The sequence below is a fragment of the Arthrobotrys flagrans genome, assembly GCF_004000055.1.
Source record: "Arthrobotrys flagrans strain CBS H-5679 chromosome Unknown unitig_1, whole genome shotgun sequence".
NCBI classification, from domain to species: Eukaryota; Fungi; Ascomycota; class Orbiliomycetes; order Orbiliales; family Orbiliaceae; genus Arthrobotrys; species Arthrobotrys flagrans.
Genome location: NW_027137556.1, coordinates 1,470,044 through 1,491,415, shown reverse-complemented (window position 1 = coordinate 1,491,415; position 21,372 = coordinate 1,470,044). Strand labels below are relative to the sequence as shown.

The following is a 21,372-nucleotide window of genomic DNA, read 5'->3' as shown; positions in this document are numbered from 1 at the left end:
AAATACAACGAATTCACAGGCTACCCGCCAGCCCATTCCTCATGAACTCAAGGTATACAATCGCTCGAGTAATAAACGACAAATTCTAACTCACCTCTTCCAATCCAAAGGAAACAACCCACACAATCATGGCTTACCTCAAGAAACAAAATATCGAATCACGTGACGAGCAAAATGGGGATATAGACAACAATGGTATTGGTAATTTGATAGAAGAATAGCAAATAATAGTCAAACGTTTGTACACGGGTATATATAGGTCCTTGGGTATCTTGAGCGGGTACATAAATGCATTCTACATCCTGCCCAGAGGTGTAGATTGGCATAAAAAGAAAAACTTCAGTGGTATCTTGGACGAAATATAAGTGTTGAAAGAAGAAGATTGAGGCTTGTCCGACGACGTTCTCAAGGATTTGTCGAAACCATGGCGCCTTTAGTGTGCCTTGGAAGCAAATCCGAACTGCTTATTCTCATAGTCAAAGACAGAAAAAAAGGCCTTGAAGAAAATATCTCCATAGATGTACATATTGCCGTCGTATCCCTGAAGCCCACCGAAACAAGTCTTGGATCCTTCTTCGATTGGGGCATAGTTGATCAAGGACCCTGGAACGGTTGCTTTCTTAGTACCAACCGCAATGGTGATATCTGGGAGCTGGGCACTACATGGGATTGTGTATCCACCCTGCTGCTCATCCAATTCGGATCCCTTAACGGTGGCGTAGTATTCCTTAGCAATCCGGTTGGAAACTAAGAGGAGAGTGGTGCCAGTATCAGCAATAGCAGTGGCTTGGTCCTTGCGAGTGGTGTTTCCGATGGTGTATGAGTTTGCATCGAATTCCCAGAATCCGTTAGAGCCATCAACAGGAGCGTATTGGATATGGCCAGTGAATTTCTTGTTATCGATGATTCCGAAGTCATACGATCCGGCTTCTTGATGGCGGAGATCTGCGGTTAAAACACTTTTGCTCAACCCGTCCATAGCATTCTCGAAGAAAGTCTTTTGCTGCTGAGGCTTAACGGTGTTGATAGATCCAAAAGCCAGACCAACAAGTCCGTCGGCAAAAGAGTCAGAAGAGAAGCTCTCAGAGACAGTCTTGGCGAGCTCGACAGCTTGGCTCTTAACGACAGTGTTTCCAATTGCAACGGAATCTTTGACGACAGTTCCACTGGCGCTGGATCCGTCGCCATACTGGATCTTCCAAGTAGCGCCCTTAATTTGCTTTGCGGACGAACCAGGGGTGTAGATTTCATGTCCGCTTTGTTGGGCCTTTGGCATGAGGTTCGAGAAGACCCACAAGTCAGAGCTACCGGTATCGAAGTTCAAGTTAAGCTTTTGGTTTCCACCGATTGTGACAGGGCAGACGTATTGAATGTCATATTCGCCGGGCTTAGCCTCGACGGTACCGTCATCTCGTCGGACGATATCGCGGAGCCCGCTGGGGATTTCCAAGTTGTATTTGGAGAGCACTTTATGAAGCGCACGCTTGCCGTTTGGCTTGTAGGTCGGATTAGGGATTGCTTTGACATTGAAGTCATTTCCGCCCTTCCTTTGGCCGAATCGTCCAGGTCCATTCTTGAGGTCGATACCAGGAGAAACGTTGAGTGGTGGGAGGATTGGAATAGCCATCGCCCCAATAGCGGAGGCAGCGATGAGAAGGGACTTTGTGGCAACCATCCTGATGGTAATATATAAAATAGCCTCTTCTAGATTGAGAGTATAGACGATTGAACGGTAGGATATGAGCTTCCTAAGTCGCAATTGCCAACCAGGGCAAATAAAAAGTAGTTCAATTTATGGATATGATAAAGAAAACAAAGAGCTAGAGGAGTAGCTTGATCTCCAAGATGTAGATGGCTTGATGATTGAGGTCTGCTTGAGATGGGATTTAAAAGGACCTCGATATGGCCCTTTATATAGTTTATTTTCATCGTAGAGAACATCGACCGCTAGTGGCGCTCTAAACGGCAAAGTAGGTTCCGAAGTCGCAATAACTAAGCAATTGTATGACATATTCGCGATAGTGCCATCAGCTAATGAACAATCACGAGCAAGATGCCAGCTTCCTGAATCATGGTGGCGCATGCCGCTCTCTATGGTCATGAAACAGTACCGGAAAGCGACCATGGCCAAGATTCTTGGAAGTTGATTCGTAGATTCGCAAACCCGGGTGGGTCAGGCGACAAGCTTTCTGTGTGGAGAAAGTCAAAGGCTTGTCGCACGTCATTTAGCGTTCTCATGGTCTGGACGGTTGGAGGGTCGAACTGTTTTGGGTCTGTGGGGGTCCAGGGAATGCTAGTGTGGTATCATAGTCTAGTAGGAGCGGTATATACAACTAATGGTGATCCACAGACCTCAAGTCTCATTCCATCCTTCCTAATTCCGCAAGGATGCCAACGTATGTCTTGCCCAGGCAGTTAACGAGGTGATAAGCTTTGGATGGAGGCCGCGAGGTGGGGCCTCCTTGGTATCGGGCAATCAATACAATGTATTTACATCCCATTGACTCAATTTAACTAGCAAAAGTTTGACAATTATTCTAAGTCCATTTGTCGATCGTGAATAGACCTGGAAAGTAGCATGCAGCAGAAGCTAGGAACAAGGGCATAGCACTAGTAACTTATTCATAAACCGACCGGTCTTGCCGTTATAACTAACCGAGCTGTATTCCGCGAGCTCGTGATAGTTAGACTATTTTGTTCCTAGCTGGATGTTAGCAATTGTATCTTTCTGGTATACGTATACGCGTATACCAGCCTCTCCTAAGGTTGGATTCCGAATCGTTGTTTGTTTGAGAAATACTCTCACTTCCATAGATACCGCATATCAGTAGCCGGAGCTAGTGTTACCGCTAGTATACCGACACACTTGAAGCTTCGGCTTCCCCGTGGCTTACCCCGCTTAAATCAACACCAATGCACCTGAACTCAATCGTTGTATCTAGTAAAATCTGGTCTCGTGCAAAATCCCCTTTTCTAATATCGATACAGCAGAATTTGGGGTTGCAATCACAGCAGCTATAATTAATTAGGGTGGCTAGAAAGAACTTTAAAACTCGTCAAAATCAATTCTGGAGTCCACTCAAGATCGAATGATAAATCAAGATAGCGGAACGTACGTGATCGTTCAAACCCGAGCGCTCATATTGACTGGCAGAGGGAGAGCGCTCAATATCTGGATCGGCGTCGTATACCCTTGTCAGGGCCTCGCCACCTGCTAAGAGCGGAAGCTTAGACTTCTAGCGGGATCGATTGCGTTGACAGACGTTCTGAAGCAAGCGGGTTTCAAAGCGGCGGCTGGCTTGCTTCAGCCTGCGCCAGGTCCTAGAAAGGAAACTAAAGGGCTCATTGGTGACAGAGGAAATAGGCCAGGTGCCCAGGAGGATGATTCCTGCCAAGGCATCCGCAGAAACGGGTAAACATCATCGATCTGCAGGATGGATTTCTAGAAGGTGGGTTTGGACATTCTGTTGGCTAGTCGGAATACCGCTCCGTATTTGAACCCAGCCTCCGATATCGTAGGGCAAACCGACGGCTTCGTGCGAGCAGATCTTATCGTGTAAAGGGTAGTCGGATTCAAGCTAGATTACCCCACACGCACGGTTACAATTAATGCGGGCACAAACAAGAAAACTGCTACACGTCTGCTGGCTGCTTAACGGGTAGATCTAGGAGCAATTAAGAAATTGCGGCTTCAGAGTCACAAGAGAGAGAACTTCCAAAGTTCGTTGGTGAGTTATTATGAATTTGATTCTGAATTACAGAATCATGCATATTATTGAATTACTACTTACAATGGTATCGATGCTAAACCCACCAAACGCCTGAAATACCCAACCAAGTGAATGAGATGGCGATGACACCATGGGATACACATATATGCAACAGGCAATAGGAATTCAAGATACAAAAGAAATATTGATTTTAAGAAACTTTTATTTCGCCTTGTTCTTCGAGGACCCTTCATGATTATGTCGGAGCACTTCCTGATCTATCCAAGCTGGGAAACTCCGATGTTTTCTCTTCTTCTTTTCTTCAGCATTCTGGACATTGATGCCGAGGCTCTTGTTAGTCTCTTTGAAAGCCTCAAAGACAGATCGTTTCACTGGTTGGGCTTTGTGAAGCTTGTTTCGATAGCTGTGCTTCCCCTTTGTTGGTGGTGTCTCGTGGATCATGTGGCACACATGGCAATAACGAGGGTCTTCCATGACGGAAGTTACAGTACTGTAAGCGGAAGGAGGGCGGACGGAACCGGATGCCGTCGTTTGGTCATTCCGGGAGGACGTCACAGACGTCTGGGAGTACGAAAAATGGGATGCGCCAGTAGAAGGTCGTGTCATATCTCCACCCGAACTGCTGGCCGCGCTCTGGTTTTCATAGCGGACTTTCGGTTCTTTCACAGAAATCGCTGGGAGGGAGTTTGGAGCAGCACCAGGTTGATCTGGGGTGCCCTTGGTTGCCGATGAGCTTCGGTCTTCTTGGATGTTGGATCTCGAGCTCCTAGCAGTGAGGTTCTGTTGGTTGTTAGTATCATGACATTGGCAGTAATGCATCATTTTGACAGCAAATCGACTTACCACACTTGCAGTATCCGGCGCCTCACTTAGGCTGTATCCTGCTGTAGAAGGACGACTTTCTGCCTTTCGAATCTCTTCCATAGCAAGGATAAGTTTAGCCTTAAGATCATCCAACTCCGTTTGTTTTTGTCTCATCTCACTTTCCCTTTCGGCCAATTCTTTCTGTTTTGCAGATATCTCTTCCTGAACCGCCTCTTGGTCCTGCTTCTGCTTATCGAGACAACCTTGGAGATGGTTTAGCTCCCTCAGCCTAGCTTCTTGTTCCGCAGCCTCATCTTCGGCTTTTTTTGATGCTTTCGCAATCTTTTCTTCATATGCCCTTTCTGACTCCCTGAGCTTATGGCTGCTGGCGTTTAGCTCTTCTTCCAGCTCGCTGAGTCGCTTAGCCTTGGTATCAAGGTTGTCCTTCTCTGATTTTAGCGTCTCCGACGCACCACGGATCTCCTTTTCCTTAGTATCAAGCTCCTGTCTCCGGTTTTGGAATTGGTCCTCTTGAGCACTCAAAGTCTCGCTGCGGGTAGTAAGCTCTGCAGCCAAGGCCTTCATTTCAGATTCTTGCTCGTTGAGCTCAGCAGTCTTAGCTTCTACTTCCTGAAATTTATTAACGATATCCTTTCCCCTCGCCTCAAGCTCCTTTTGTTTGAGATCGACACCGATTTCGTGCTCTGAGATACGTTTCTTAAGGTCGTCTTCGAGTTCCTTAAGTTGGGAATTTTTAGAGGCGATATCTCGCTGTTGCTGTTGAAAGGTATTGTCGCGTTCTTTAGAAGTAGTTTCGTAGTCAGCAGCACGCTGGTTGAGGGTATCATCAAGCTCTTTGAGTTGATATTCCTTAGCCGCAACATCATCCTGCCTTGTACGGAGAGTATTCTCCAGGCTATTGAGATCCCCTTCTCGGGCCTTCAATTGAGACTGCTGCTGTCCAACATCATCCTCGTGTTCGCGGATCCGAACTTTGAGGTCCTCCTCAAGTTTGATCAAAGACGAAACTCTCTCGGTGAAACTTGACTCTTGCTCAGACTTTAGTTGGTCAAGTTCGGATTTACGACCAGCCAAGGCATCCTCAAGCTCCTTCAAGATTGCTTCCTTGGAATCGAGAGCCGTTTGTTGATCTTGGACTTTCTGTTCGTGCTCTGAGGTGCGACCCTTAAGTTCTTCTTCCCTAGAGCGCAGGGTCTGCTTCTGTGACTCTAGCTCTGCCTTCTGAGAAATTAAGCCTCTATTTTCTGACTCCAGATCTTGCGTCCGCTTTGCGAGGTCGCTCTTCTTGGTGGATAGGGCTTCTTGTTGCTGCCCAAACAAGGTCTGTTGCTCGCGTAATGTTTGGTTCTGCAACTGTAGCTGAGCAGTCTCGAAAGTGATCTTCTCTTCAAGCAGTCGCTCCCTCTCAATGAGATCTTGATTCTTCGATTCGGTTGCAGTAATCTTTTCTTCAAGAGCTCGTTTTTGCTTATCGAGGTGGCTTTCTTGTCTCTCAACGTCTTGCTTGAGTTTTTCGAACTTCTTTCGTTCTTGCTCAAAGGTTTCCTTCTGAGTGGCAAGGTCATATTTATCATTATCAAGATCCTGCTTTCCTTGGAAGAGAAGCTTTTCTTGTTGCTCGAGTTCCTGCTTTCTAGCTTCCAGGGATTGGAGTTGCTGTTCAAGATCCCGTCGTAGTTCATCAACAGTTTGATTCTTAGTTGTGATAGCTTCCTGCTCTTGCGCGAGCCTTTGTTTGGCCTCGTCCACTTCTAGTTTTTGCTGTTCAAGGACGCTCCTCTCCTGCTGCAGGTTTTGCTTTTCCTCGTCAAGATTCTTTTGTAGCCGAGAAAGGTCCCGAGATTGGTTATCGATGTCGTGTTGGCGTGATTCCAGATTTTTATTTTCTGTAGCCAGGTGCTCTTTTAGTTCAATTTCTTGTTTCTTGAGCTCATCACTTCGCTTCTCCAGTTGTTCAGCTTCCTCAACAAGCTTGTTTTGCTGAGCTTTAGATTCGTCTTCACGGATAGAGAGTGACGCGAGACTCTTCGAGAGTTCTTCTCGCGACGAGTCCAATTCGGCAGCAGTGGCCTTTAGATTTGACTGCTCTGACTCTAGTTTTTGCTTGGACTGTTCAAACTCTGCCACGCGACCGGTGAAATCTGATTCATTTATCAGGAGAGCACTCTCCTTCGCCTTTAGCTCGTCGGCTCGGGAGACAAGTGATTCTTCTTGAGACGCTAATGCCGACTCTTTCTCATCGATCCTCGACTCCTCCACAGCCAAGCGCTCCACACGGTGGGAGAGGGTTTCTTGTTGTTGAATAAGCTCCTTTTCTCTCTCGCTGAGCAATGTCTGTTTAGACTCGATATCCTTTTCGAGTGATGAGATCTCCTTAGACCGGTTAGTAATCGTGGCCTCGAGGGTTGTCAAAGATATTTCTCGTGTCTGTAGCAGCGTGGAGGTTCCTTGGATTTCGGTATCTCGTTGACTCAATTCGTGTTCTCGGGCGGCCAAGGATTCCAACCGTCCCTGGAGTTCAGACTGTTGCTGGAGAGCATGGGCTTCGCGGCTGGATATGACGGCGGCACTCTCGGTCAAGGCCGTATCTCGCTCATCCAAAAACTTTTCACGATCGGAAACAGCAGCCAATGACTCGGCAACTTTGTTTTCATGCTTCTCGATAGCGCGTCGCCGACCTTCCAAGTCTGATTCTTGTGCTCGACAAGAGGCCTCGCGTTCAACTAAAGAGGTCTCCCTGTCCAACAATGTTTGTCTCAAAGATTGGAGCGAGCCAGCTTCTTCCTGGCCCTCGGACTCCCTTTGAAGCAAGGCCTCGAACTCCTCCTTAAGATGACGCTCTCGACCTTCAAGTTCGTCCGCCTTCTTCCTTAGTTCTCTTTCAAGTTCCCTGAGTTTCGAGGTTTCTTCTTGTATTTCACCTCGTAGTTTTGCAATAACAGCATCTTTATTCCGAAGTTGTTCTTCATGGGATTCGGCGTCCTTCTGTCGTTGCGAAGTCAACTCATCGATGTGACTTGAATGTTTCTGTACCTGCTTCGTTAAATTATCAATGTGTTGCTTGTTTTCGGTCTTCAGGTTGAGAATGTTGGCTTCGGCGTTGCTTATTTGGTTTTTCAAGTCGTCTTGGGTTTGTAAGTATTGTGCCTTCAAGGCGTCGGCGATTGTGGCAGCCGCTTGAAGTCTGTCTCTGAGATCGTTCGTTTCCCCTCGGCTATCTTCAAGGCTAGACTTGAGACCCTTGATTTCGGCCTCAGATTCAGCGCGCAGAGATTTATACAGTCTATCCGCCTCGGCTTTGCTCGTCTCAAACTCCGCTTTAAGAGATTCGATCTCTTGTTTCGTAGCCTCTCGAAGGGCTCTAATAAGTTCGTCTCTTTCCGAGATCTCGTTTTGAGCTTTTATGGAATCGGTGGAGTGAAGTTCGTTAAGTCGGGTAATGCTCGCCTTCAATTTATCCTGCTCTTCAATACCACTGCTAACTTGCCTTTGGAGGTCTTCCGCAAATTCATCTGCGGCTCTCTGGAGTTTGTCGATTTCGACTTGATGCTTTTCTCTAAGCTCGGTAACAAGGGCCTCCAGGTTCGAGATCGATGTATCCTGTGACTGCTCCCTAGCTTTAAGGTTGTGAACTAAAGTATCGTAATTCTGATATTTCTCTCTAAGCTCGAGGAGTTGGCGTCTGAGGATCTCATAGAGAGGTTGTAGCTTTTGGGACAAGACCGAGTGATCGATATCTTCTTCGTTCTTGAGTTCCTCTACCTCCTCCATATCCTGTTCCCCAAGATCCCCTCGAACCAGATTGTAATGTTCGATCAAATACCTAGCACACTCGTGTTCCTTGTGTGAAACCGACTGCCTGGTTTCCTCCATTTCCGAACGTAAACTTGCAATTTCTTGTCGTAGCTGTTCAATCATTTGGATTTGTTGGTTCCTAATTTCTTCGCATGCTGTGGCATTCTCGCTATTCCCCAAGGCAGCATAGATCTGGCTGAGTCTTTGACCAAGGTCATAGCCCCCCTCCGACTCGGAGTCCGACCCAACATCGCTTCGTGCATAATTCAATCCGTATAAGGCAGACAAAGTTTCCGATTTAGAGTATCGTGGACGGGACGACGAACTCGCTGTGTCGTTGTCGGTGTTATCCTCCTGGCCAACGAGAGAGTATACCGATGGCCTTTTGCCATATGCCTTCCCAAAGGATGATTGAGTCCAGTCCAAGATCGAGGAAGTCCGTCTGTATTTCGAAAAGGTCTGTCGGTCCTTCCCACCCATGGGAATCATCTTAAAGAACACCTCCACATTGTCCCCGTTCGACCGGGAGGCACTTCTTGGACTGTCAGTTGGGGTAGCATTTCCACGAGTGCCATTTGAAGGGGAGGGCACTTGAAGAGTATTTGATGGAGACTTATTCGACTTGAGAGCTATCGTCGAAGGGGCAGAATTGATACTCAAAGATGAAGGGGCAGCACAATGGCTGACTGGCTCTGGGACAAAAGTGTTGTTGTGTTGAGCTGTCGTCATATTGCCGTCGTTCTTCTTCCTGTTGTTGTCCTTAGGAACTGGCGTGTCGGCGTCGTTCAACGGCAGTTTGGTTTCCTCCAGCCCAGCAAAGGGAAGGAGAAGCATCCACGACCAGTATAAGACGGTTATTACCAGCACGGAGCACAGGAAAGACGGGACGACAACGGAGAAAAGGACGGTTAGAGAGCTCACATCTGACGGACGCATTTTTAATATAACTAAGTGCTAGTTAGTAGATGGCGTGAACAGGGCTCGGAGAGACGAGAATTAAAGAAAATCTCTCTCGCTTCCTCTCTCTCCTGCCTTACAATCTCAATCGCAGTCCCCACGATCCCGCACAAGGGAAAGTGTGCAATCGGGTGATGTGATAACCCTGGTCCAAATTAAGTGACGCCCAGTCGAAGTTCGGGGCTTTCTCAGCTTTCTCGGCTTGCAACAAGCGACATTGTTTCCCCCAACCCTCGCTGAAAATGGTGGATGTCGACGGCATCTCATTACCGCTTTATGGCTGATCAATTCCGTTTCCACACTCCGGTGACATATATAATACAACTTATCAGCTATTCATCAGTGTGCACGGGAGGGCTGTGAGGATTCTGTACCCCTATACCCCTATAGAAACAGGTTCTGGTTCCAATTCTTCAAGGGAGATGCGACGCCTGGAGACTCACGATCTGGCCACTGGCCGGCGTATCGATCGGGTATCGGGATCAGCCCTTCAGCTCGGGTTACTATAAAATCAGATGGCAAATTCGGCTCGAGGTTGCAAAAAGACTTTCACTTGACAGGCATCTATTGTCTAGGCCGCGTCTAAAGATCCCCACTTCTCGAATTTTGTACCAGGAACCAGATTGATAGTTCGATCATATGTACCCAATCATTCGGCACAAAATTCCAACCATTCGTTCCTGCAATCAGCAAACCTGCAGGTCTATCGCACATTTTTGATGCAGATAAACTTCATTTCCCTACAACCCCTCGCTAAAAGGGAGGAGAGAAAAAAATCGAGGCTGTTGCCGACGAGGCACCTCCCAAATCTCAGCTTCGCAGCTTTTGAATTGCCTCATATCCTTCTCCTTCCTGGGCGTGGGGCATCGGAAAAACAACGAAACTCTTAACCAATCATGCTTTCCACACCACAATCTCGTGATGAAATTGGACAATTGGAACCAGTTTGAAAAAAAGGCCCTACGGCAGCCGTGACTGCACGGAAGCGTTATCCTGCCGGGCTTGCAGCTGGCAGAGGATCGGGAATTCTGAGTGTAAGGCTAGCGCCGAAACCAAGACAGGTCCCGCCTTCCTAGGTAGCTCAAAGATATTAAAACTTTGACGAACCGTCTACAGAAAGAAAAGAAAAATAAACGGTGTGAAGCATGGATCACGAAAATAGCCTATCTTGAAACTAAGATCAGACTGGTATGGACGCATGAGAATGCCGATGCCGGGCAAATCCGGAATTTGATATAACCTCTTAGCAGTTGGCCAGTTCATCCTTTGACAGTTGGCAACCAGACGTTGCACGATGTTCAAAGCGGTTTGTCATAGATGCATTTATCCCGCCACCCCTCCAACCGATTTTGAAAATTTGACACACGACACTCAACTCCCATTACCCACCGGCTAGAATATCGGACTTTCGGGGCCATGTGAGGGAGCTCGTCAAAATTCTTTTGGAGGCCCAATCCCTTCACGCCAACCCCGAACCAAGATTCCAACATCAACGCATATAAAATTTCCGAAGACAATTCACACAGCATAACGTAGAGCGTATGTGCATTCACGTTTTCAGAAATCTCCCGTTATGCAGCTATATTTAAATGCAATTTTAGATGTGCGCACCCACGTGTATCATATTAAACCAAGCGAAATACAATGAAAATTTGACAACATCAGACGTTTTATCATGCAAGCGTACATGTACATATTGAAGCAGGGATCGATACACAGATGCAGCATGCATGGCCAGTGCACCTCGGAATATACATATAGCTGCGTACACCCACTGAACCTCCAGATTACCCTTGCTTAGCATTGAGGGGAATTGAAGTTCGTAGTTAAAAAATATCCAAAGGGTAACTCTCTGGAATCAATCCTTTCCCAGTAGTCACCCAGTTTGGATTCCCACGCCACTTTCCACACCCATCCGCTTCCCTAGAAACAGTAATCTCCCATTGATCCTCCGACCAACCGGTCCAAGCGACGTAGCTCCCAGAAAGCAGATTCCCGTTCTCTTCCGATTCTGGATTTTGGCATACCCGTTTTGAACCTTCCCAAGGTTGGATAAGCTGCAGGGCATCAAAGCCTACAGCTACGCCCATCTCCCACACCATCCTTCCGACTTCGTAGCCATGGATGACGACCGTTTTCGCCATATCCTGCCGTTTGTTACACATCGCAACGGTGGCATTAAATTCTTCGTAACAAAACACCGGAAAGCATGGATTCTCAGGATCAGTTGATTGAGATTTGAACGCCAAAAAACTATTTTCCAACTGCCACATCATGTAACGTCCAGTCTGTTTCATAACCGTCGTTGACAAACCCTCCATGTTTTTCTTGTTTATGCACCCGTAGATTTGATGGGGTCCTTCTGGAGGCCGGAGCCAGCGGTCAAATTTGGGGTCAGTGGGGGCTGGGTCGTCATCTTGGCGAGGGGCAATGGTGCTTCGTCTCCAAACGTCGAGCTTCAACCGTTGATTCGGATTGTACGGACTAGCTGCAGATGGGTCCAAAGCGCGATTAAAATCACCAATGGGATTTGTGGCCCGAGCTAGAGCGGCCGAGGTAGTAGAAGTCTATTACAAGTGTTTATACCTTCATTAGAATAGCTGTATCTAGACTTTACCCCTCCTATGATATAATAATGCAGAACTCACTTTCTGGCTCTCGGATAGGGCCGATTCTGCGAACACAAGTAGGCCCAAAATCCAATATTTAAGCTTCATGATGAGCTCTAAACTTTGTGATCATATATATGTAATACAAATTTCAGGGAGAATTCTAACCTAAAATTCGCTCATATAATAATATTAGTACCTAGTACTCGCATAAATGTCACAAGCATCTATCACGCAAAAGATAGTAAAAATGCCTCTTGCAGCCGTGTAGAATGAGTAGACAAACTATTGGGTTGGGGTAAGTGTGGGTCTAGAACTTGATTATATACGGAGAAAAAGTGATAATGACCAGAAAATTTTGAACAATGCACAGCAAAGGAAACCCAGAGTTCTTAAAACTACTCACTGAGCCCTCCTGAGCTTCAGAGCATACGAATGTATACCGCAGTACAAACTCTAGCATACGTTTATTTCTTGTAAACGTGTTAGTATCATGGTGAAATCTAACGTCCACGTTTCGGAATGATAGTCCGTTGGTTCAATGTTTGTGGCACTGAAGTACTTAGCTTATATATGATGCCTCATTATATATTAGTTCCAACTACAACTCCAACCGATTTTGGAAACATCCTATAGTTTACGCACAATGACGGAAAAAAAGGCACAGGCCTAGAAGCACAGTAGATACATTTTGCAGGTTCTAGAATTCGACGATGGATATATAATGATACAGTGCAGTGACATTCAGCGCTGCATAACGGAACTCCCATAATTTGAGGAGAGGGATGTTTAGACCGACTGTTATTTAAACTATTGAAAGCTGGCGGAGCGGATAGCTTATGATGGCCATATTTCAATCGACAGTTGGTAACTTATGCCTCACAATCGAGCTTAAGCTCAAGCCGCCGTCACCCGTTGTGAACATAAGCTTCGAGTCCTGCGAATCCTGCGAACATGGGAGATAGGCTAGTCCTAATCAGGACATTTCCTAAATCGGTCTAACATAAAATACAACACATTAAGGTTTCAAGCTGTGTTGCAAGTCTCATAACCCTTCCGGCCTCCGCCAGCGTGGGCCGCGCCTGCAACCCAACCTAACTTGGACTTTTAGGCCGTGTGGGAAGTGTATTTTCTTGAAGCATTTTGCTAAGGGGACCTCTTGCGCACATTATTGATCCGCGGCCCCACACGCTGGCTGCTCAAATTAGTAGAAAGACCTCTTCCCCTCCCTCATCAATCACCCCAAGTATCACTACTACCGCCCCAGAATGTACTCCAATTTCCCCCTCAAAAAACCACATCCAAACCTCCGGCTTTGAATCCACCGCCTTCGCACCAGGTCCCCATCATCAAAAGGCAAAAACCCAGAATTCTCGGTTTCAAGACTAGTTGTATCGATGGCGTCACAAAAGGAACGTTCTACCTCGATGGCGTCGAAGTGATGGATAAACCGCCTACGACGCGGTAGCTAACAGAAAGCGGACGGGAAGGCAAAGTTCACACTAACGAACAAGGACATGGCACCGAAGAGATTACTGGCAATGGCAACAAAAACAAGGACGAAGACGATGGCAAAAATGAAGGGAAAAAAGGGAGAAGAAAGAAAAAAGGAATCCAAGCATCAGTATTACTCGAAATCTGGCACGTTCTTCAGATGTTTGGCGATATAGTCGAGAGAGTATTTATACTCATCCTGGAATATCTCTAAATCCTCGATTATATTTTTGTGATATTTTGCTTGATATTTATAAATCTGTGCGCGGGGCTGTCCTGATCTGTCCTGAGGATAGTGTGTTTATTTACATTTGTTTCGTTATTGGTTACTTTTAGTATTTAAACCCTTTTAATTCTTACTGGTTTTGCTATAAATTCTTCTTTGATTAGATTCTAAAAAAGAGGGGCTTCCGATTATATGAACGCTGACACCTTGGGTATTACTGTTTATGTTACAGGAGGCTCAAACACAGCGATTTATATGAGACTCGAGACAATATAGAAGGTAGACATTATTCCATTTCTAGCATACCCAACATAAAAACGTAGCTATACATTATGTGCTCGATGGTAAGGCGTCAAAGCAAAAGAAAAGAGAAGAGAAACAAAAAAAACGACATAAATATACATGAGCTTGCATATGGTAAGGTGGGTAGGTATCAGGTCCCATTCGCTCAATCAAATCCAAAGACTTTCGAAACAAAATGTGTACATTATCCATCGCATATCCTCCTTCGCACGTTTCAACGGAAGGGAAAAAAAGGGAAACAGCAAAAAGGAGATACTTACTTTTCCCGGAGATCCCATTTACACAACTTGACTACCACTAATAACACGTCCTCTAACCCCATTCCCATTTCCAAACATATGCCCGAAGTCTGCGCCCGAATTGCTAACAACCCTAGTCTTACCTTCCTTCTCCCGTTCCCTCTCCTTCTCCCTCTCATCACGCAACTCTCTCAAACTCTTTCTTCTACCCTTATCCATCTTCTTAATTCTAGGCCGATCTTCTCCAGAGCTATACCCTCCTTGCTGACTCCTAGCTAATTGAGCTTGAATCTGCTGTTGTTTCTTTTCCCAGCTGGTGCTCCTACCAGGAGAGTTCTGCGAGAGTGTATCATACTTCTTCTTCTTACTGGCAGCGGTAGAGTTTGGAGGTGTGCCTTTCGTAGGTGATGAAGGTGTAGAGTTAATCGGTGTCATTAATCCGTTATTCTGAGCGTTTCCACCTTTGGTATAAGAGCTAGGACCAAAGTTATCGGCCATCCTTGTGCCGGATACGCCAGTTTTCGTGGGGCTCATTTGCGGTGGTGTCAGACTAGTTTGTGGCGGAGGACGAGCGTAACTTCCAAGAACACCATTCACGGACTTCGTAGGGGAGTGACCAGGCGATCCACCCGCATTTGGCCTAGCGTATGGGATGCGACCAACAGAGTTTCTGTGTTGATGATTGGGGCTATTCTTCGTTGGGGAGCCAGGTGCAAAACTATTGGTAGGGAAAGACAGTGGACGAGGGGTAAGATCAGTGGCGAAAGTTCCGAGTGTACCTAGGGAACCCAAAGTCGGGACAACACCGGGGGGAGTAGACATATGGTGGGGATTGAGGCCAAAGCTGTTACGGTTAGGATTGGACTGTGGCATACTTGACACAACGGATGGGGCAGTGGCGGTTGAGATACTGCCTGCGTAAGAGGAGATTTGAGGGGGCTGATCCGGCTGTCCAGTGGTATGAGATGGCGCACGGCCAAAAGTGTTACGAGAGACATGTGGGTCACTGCCAAAGGTAGATGTGCTATGGGCATCGTTGTCACTTTGGGAAACAGCGCTGTACCTGGAGTTCTGGCCACTGTTGTTGAAGCTAGGGAAGGCATTACCAAAGTTTGACTGGAGATTCGAGGCTGTCCACCATTCGGCTGGTCTTTGCTTGTATGTTTGGCGTGGTGGGCGTGGTGGAGTACTTGGGCCGTTATTATCATGATCGGAGTAATATCCCATGCTCTTGTTCTTGCGGTGTCCTGGCGAATTTGGAGCGGATTTCGATTGATCCTGGGACCTTCGTCGAGTATCTCCATATTCCCCAAACTTGTGAGGTGGTGGTAGGAGAGGTGCATTGCTAGTAATATTTGGGGCGCCAGAGAGATCCAGTGCACTCTTGGTATAAGAATCCGAATCCTTTGTAAATTCCCAGTTAAGAGAACCGTTCTTTGTACGGATTTCGAGGAATGGAACAGCACGTTTCGGAGAGACATCACGAGAAGCTGATTTCTCAAATGATTCGCCGGATGAGATTGACGATTTGGAGAAACGTTTGCTGGATGGTCTTGCCGTCAAAGATGTATAAGTAGTATCATCGAGTGGGTTCATATCTGGTGGCAGACGGGAGATACGGCGGAAGGTTATGGCAATGAAGAGTCCCAACATGACAGTGATAACCATCAGACCGCTGATTGAATTAGTTAATTGACACGTAGACTAGATGCGGGAGTGAAGTTACTTACCCTCCGGCACAAGCCGTGATAAAGGAGATAAAAACCATGAGCTGACTGAATTCAGAATTATCCTTATTGAAAACGCTGACCCAGTTATCCGGATTATCGGGATTTGCGATCATTTGCGCACGCTGCTGCCAAGTCCACAGACCGATGAAAACGTAGAAAGGTATAATACAACAATCCGACCCAACCGCGAAAAGAGCATAACCAGCAGATGACAGTGGTGCCCGTTCCTTTGGATCTCTTGCATTGTGGTATATCGAGTAGACGATATGTAGAATTGCCACACCAGGCTAGCGAATGTGGTTAGATTCTGCGAAAAATAGGGTATATCTTGGAGGCATTAAGACCTACCGGTATTCTCATAATCCACCCATTGATTGTATCCATTCCCCTTAGAGTGATCAAAAGAACAACCAAGCCAATGGCGGCTACCAGCTGCAACAGTCTCGCAACTAGCATGATCCATCTCGAGGCCTTTAAAGCAATGATCGTGCGTTTTGCCATTTGGATATTGGCCTGTCGCCTGAGGTGTTTTTCCATCGACATGCCAGCTGGAACATGATATCTCCCCGCCGGTACAGATTCGATGTATTGGCCACTGATCGGCCTCTTCTTTGGAGGTGGGTTTTGAGCGGCTTCCTGCACCGCCTTTGGATTGAAATCCGCTGAAAAGCCCGGGACATGTTTCGGCGGGCTGTAGAAGGAGTTACGAGGCGTAGGATCGGACCCCATTGTTGAGGTTTATATACTGCTACACAGCAGCCGAAACACAATCAAATGTATCAACTGTGTGCACCTGTATCTTTAGTTATAACCCACGATATCCTGATGCAGCGTTGAAGTCTTAAAAAGATATGGTAAATAGAACGAGAAAGGCAACTGGTGTTGATAATGTCGAGTTAGTCTATCTATGGTCTGACCGCAGTAAGAACGAATACATAGTAGGGACATACTAACCTCTCGGAACGAGCCTTGCGAAGGACAGATGCATCCGTCAAGCAGCATGGGACTGCCTGCCTGCCGGTCTATACATATTATCTACCCTGAATTAGCGTCCTGCCTTGCATTGTTTACTGTCGTAGGCCTGGCTTGGCTGTCGGCAGGCTGCATTACGACGGTGTTGTTGTGGGACGTGGCAGTTGGCACAGAAACAACCGCTCGATGTCCGCTTTGGGTCGCATATGTAACCACGTTGTGTGTTGCGCCTCACAACACGACTTATCGATCTGAACTAGGCGCTAGCAAAGGATCCCAGTCCAGCTGTTGCTGCAGGCAGTGATATGATGATGGGTCTGTCCGTGGATATAAGCCTCATTCTGACCTCATACCAATGGCTGATATCTGTTCCTGGAGTTTATTTCAGTTTAATCTCGGTTTTCTGTAGCAACTTCTCACTCTTCTACTATCGGAGTTAACCTTTATTATACGTTGGGCGAAACTGCTGGACTTCACAATTCATCGTTGCCTTGATATTTCGAAACCTCGGATCTCTAACAATCTCCGAATTCATAATAGCTTCTACACTAATTCTGCGATTCTATTATTTTCCAAAAAAAAAAAAAAAAAGTATCCCAGACTTCGGTTAAGATTCGGTAGGCTGGAACCGAATCTCCATCCAGACCCGGCTAGCCCAATTCTTGTGTGACATTACGAAACAACACACAAAATCCAACAATGCCACCCAAAACAAGTTGCCAACACACAAAACTCCACCTCTCAACCTCTCCCCACGCCGCGGAAGCAGGTTACACACACCCGGCCCCCTCAGTTCTTTCCAAGGCCACCACAACCGCCCGCAAGATAACTGCTTCCATTCCCCAACCCACAACTTTCCCAGCACCTCTCGTTCTCCCCAATGACGACCTCTCTATTGACCCAAAATACCCACCACAATCCCTCCTAAGCTGGAAACGTCTCAAAGAGCGGAATCCAATAACTTCAATCCGTAACAAAATCTATTATCTGAACCTCCCCGTTCGCTCCTCGGATGCTCCCGACTTCCAACGTTGGGCAATCCCAATCGACCCGGAAACAAAATCCCAAGTTTGCGGAACCCCAAGTCCCGAATGGGAAGACGTAGTAAATTATCTCTCGACATTTTTCCATCCGTTAGAGCTAGTGGAATACCCATCAATAACCGCAATCTCAAAATGGTCTTCAAAGTCTAAATTCCTAGCTCTATCAACTTCTTCTTCGCGTAGTGCCGTTCAACTCCGTACCAGACCTTCCCCAGATGGACCAGAATCTTCATGTTACACCCATCAGTTGAGCTTACTTGATATTCTCGACTTCGCAATCGAGATTCTACCTGGGGATGCGTACACATTGATTGTTTTTACACATCATGATTTATACGAAAGCGATGAAGATGATTTTTGTATTGGTCGGGCCTTTGGTGGGAGTAGAGTATGCGTTGTAAGTTCGGCAAGGTATCATCCTTTCTCAGAACAGTTGGCCGGAGTCGGTTGTGATGAATTCGGCGGCAAAGGGCACGATTGGCCTGGTAGCCATTGTGCGGAGTTCGTTCAACGGATGTGTCAGGGATCAGAGGAGCCGTCTAGGGAAAAACAGAAAACGAAAATCACCAAAGACCCGAAAGTAACCGGCCACTCTCCAGAGAATACACCGATGTATAGAGCTATCGCAGCGCACATATCAGAAAACTCTGTGGTTAAGCATCACGAGTACCAAAGAAGTATCTGGTTGTCTCGAATATGTAAAACAGCATCCCACGAGCTGCTTCATTGTTTTGGACTCGATCATTGCACATATTATGCGTGTGTGATGCAGGGTACCACGAGTATCCTGGAAGATACACGACAGCCGTTCTATTTATGCCCCATCGATCAAGCTAAGTTGAAAGAAGCGCTTGCTGGGAGGGATGGGAACATTGGGAAGCTCTCGAAAGAGCAATGGGAATTAGAGTGGTGCAACAGAATGAGGATTTATTGTGGTGAAATCGTCAATAGGGATATATCTGTGGGATGGAGACCAATAATCGCTTGGTTAGAGGGAAGGATTGAAGAGCTCGAAGGTGGAAGTGGGACAGCGGGAACAAAGGAAGATCCGATAGAAGTCGAGTAAACCTTGTCCTCAGCAGTACCCTGGCAATTAAAACCCCTCAACCAAGACCTCAAAATCGGCATGAAAGTCTAAGAAACTACCAAGTTATACGCAGCCGGTGTCGCGAATTGCGAACGCCGTCCTTGGTATGAGCTGATTATTATGAATGCAATACCGATGCTGTGGATATAACGGGTCTAGCCGAAGCACAGATTCATTCGGCAGCTAGCTAGCTACGACATCTATTCCTTTATACCATTCCCAGTCTATAGGCCCATGATAATAATAATTGTGCATCTCTCTGGATTCCTATCGCTTTAGCTGTGACCCTCTTACGTGGGCTCTAGTGTTAGTACTGCAACTCTAATATCACGAAACTCAAAGCTCTAATATCCAGAAACTTCGGCACCCCTTCGCACTTCGGATGTTTGAGTCACAAAACCCACATCTTCCTGACTAGTTCCCCCAACGTTCTTCGAAATACTACGTCTACACCCCATTCTAGACACCTATAGACTCTTTACTACCGATGCAAGTGTTTGTAAGCAGTATCCACTACCATAAGCCGGATTTGTCACCTCGGAGACTTCTTCGGAAATTAAGTTCCAATGCCAGCAAGATCCATATCGACAAACATCCTCTACATAGGTACTATCTTACCCTATAAATACAGCTCTCGTAGAGTGTAACCCCCGATCTACAGCATTGAATATCAAAATCGCCCCGAAAACCATCCGTACGCCACCGATAAATCATATAAATACCACAAACTCGCCCACCACCATGGCGTCAAAAACCCTCTTCGATACAATCATAATCGGCGGCGGCCCAGGTGGTTTAAGCACCGCACTCGGCCTCTGCCGTCAATCCCGTACCTGTCTGGTAATCAGTCACAAAGTTTTCCGCAATGACGGTATAGAAGCATCACATGCCGTCCTCGGACATGACCATACCCACCCTCAAGAGATATGGGCCAAAGCTCGTCAACAAATAGATCGTTACGGAACGACGTCTTATGCCGAAGATGAAGTCGTATCTGCAAAACAAGAGGAACTACCGCAGTGGAATGGCCACAAGGGGTTTTTGGTTAGGAGTAAGAGCGGTCAGAGTTGGTTAGGGAAAACTTTGGTGCTGGCTATGGGTGTCAAGGATATTTTCCCGCAGATTGAGGGGTATAAGGAGAACTGGCCGCGGAATATCTATCAGTGTCTATTTTGCGACGGGTGGGAGAGGAGAAATACCAAGAAGGTTGTGCTAGCAGCGCCAATCGGAAACGGGATGGTCCCAGCTATGATGGCTAGCATGTCCCTTGGGATGGACAAAGAGAGGGCCGAAGATGGATCAACGAAAGTCACTATTCTAACAGACGGCCCTTTCAACCTCGAAACAGCAAACTTCGAGCCATCTGTTGTAAGACAGTTGAAGGCCGTTATGGCTCGTGGTGTTAAAATCGACCAGCGCAAAATTGTTGCACTAGAGGACTCCGAGCCTCTAGAAGGAGTAAACGTGCGGCTCAAAGACGAAAATGGACAAGAAGAAAAGGTACACTTCGGATTCATCGTGCACAAGCCTCGAACCGAACTAAACGGCCAGGATATAATCCAAGACTTAGGAGTGGAAACGGAAAAAACACCACACGGAGATGCAGTCAAGGTTATTGCACCATTCCAAGGCACAAACATCCCTGGCCTCTTTGCAGCCGGGGATAGTGGGGTTCAGATGACACATGTAACCACTGCTATGGCATCAGGTGTTAGTGCCGCGGGTGGTATTGTGCATTACTTAAGCAGATTGGACGATGGGGATGCACTTGCTGCGGCGGGCTTGGAGTAGAGGATTTCTTGGGTTGCGCTCTTATATGTTGAAATATGCAGTTCCGTAGGATTCATGCATTTTTTCTAGATTAACAATGTCACTTTTCGTCAATATACAAGCCTAGCTATTTATTTAAGTATCTACTGAAATAGGTGCCCCAAAATGCAAACCCGTTCGCCGTGTTGACGGCTGGGTCGTTCCGCTAATGTCTCTAAGCTTAGGTAGATGGCTCAATTGAAAGATATATTACACCGATAAGACCAAAAGTGCATAGACAAAATGCAAGTGGCGAGACCAAGGCGCCTCCAAGTCCAGGTGCAGTGAGGAGGCAGACCTCATGGTCACACCCTGCATCAGTGATGTATATTACAATGTTGGCTCATAGAACCGAATTTCAGTAGCCTTGCAGTCGAATATAAGGCTGAGATACTTCAAATTAACCTAATATTACATTTGCCCCGCTTGAAACCGAGACTATCAAAACCGCTCGTCGGCATACAATACCTCTCGCTCTCAAGTTCGCATCCCAGTATATCGAAAAATACAGAAGTCTCTGGAGTGTACCCGCTTTAGAGAGAGCGAATAACA

At 46.6% G+C, this 21,372-nt stretch overlaps 6 protein-coding genes across 6 annotated transcripts; 2 read left to right on the top strand and 4 right to left on the bottom strand.

Moving 5' to 3' along the window:
- Positions 1–433: 433 nt before the first annotated feature.
- DFL_008438 (uncharacterized protein) lies at positions 434–1,675 on the bottom strand (the record flags this gene model as incomplete). Its single annotated transcript, XM_067638171.1, has 1 exon — positions 434–1,675. The coding sequence occupies one exon, from the start codon at positions 1,673–1,675 to the stop codon at positions 434–436; it is 1,242 nt and encodes a 413-aa protein (XP_067486087.1).
- A 2,257-nt stretch (positions 1,676–3,932) lies between these two features.
- DFL_008437 (uncharacterized protein) lies at positions 3,933–9,185 on the bottom strand (the record flags this gene model as incomplete). The annotated part of the gene is made up of 2 exons (XM_067638170.1): positions 3,933–4,511; positions 4,575–9,185. The coding sequence occupies 2 exons, from the start codon at positions 9,183–9,185 to the stop codon at positions 3,933–3,935; spliced, it is 5,190 nt and encodes a 1,729-aa protein (XP_067486086.1).
- A 1,949-nt stretch (positions 9,186–11,134) lies between these two features.
- On the bottom strand, positions 11,135–12,025 carry DFL_008436 (uncharacterized protein; the record flags this gene model as incomplete). The annotated part of the gene is made up of 2 exons (XM_067638169.1): positions 11,135–11,875; positions 11,957–12,025. 2 exons carry the CDS (start codon positions 12,023–12,025, stop codon positions 11,135–11,137), a joined length of 810 nt encoding a protein of 269 aa, XP_067486085.1.
- A 2,193-nt stretch (positions 12,026–14,218) lies between these two features.
- Positions 14,219–16,638, bottom strand: DFL_008435 (uncharacterized protein; the record flags this gene model as incomplete). Its single annotated transcript, XM_067638168.1, has 3 exons — positions 14,219–15,854; positions 15,910–16,196; positions 16,258–16,638. 3 exons carry the CDS (start codon positions 16,636–16,638, stop codon positions 14,219–14,221), a joined length of 2,304 nt encoding a protein of 767 aa, XP_067486084.1.
- A 942-nt stretch (positions 16,639–17,580) lies between these two features.
- On the top strand, positions 17,581–18,990 carry DFL_008434 (uncharacterized protein; the record flags this gene model as incomplete). The annotated part of the gene is made up of 1 exon (XM_067638167.1): positions 17,581–18,990. One exon carries the CDS (start codon positions 17,581–17,583, stop codon positions 18,988–18,990), a length of 1,410 nt encoding a protein of 469 aa, XP_067486083.1.
- A 762-nt stretch (positions 18,991–19,752) lies between these two features.
- DFL_008433 (uncharacterized protein) lies at positions 19,753–20,802 on the top strand (the record flags this gene model as incomplete). The annotated part of the gene is made up of 1 exon (XM_067638166.1): positions 19,753–20,802. The coding sequence occupies one exon, from the start codon at positions 19,753–19,755 to the stop codon at positions 20,800–20,802; it is 1,050 nt and encodes a 349-aa protein (XP_067486082.1).
- Positions 20,803–21,372: the final 570 nt, after the last annotated feature.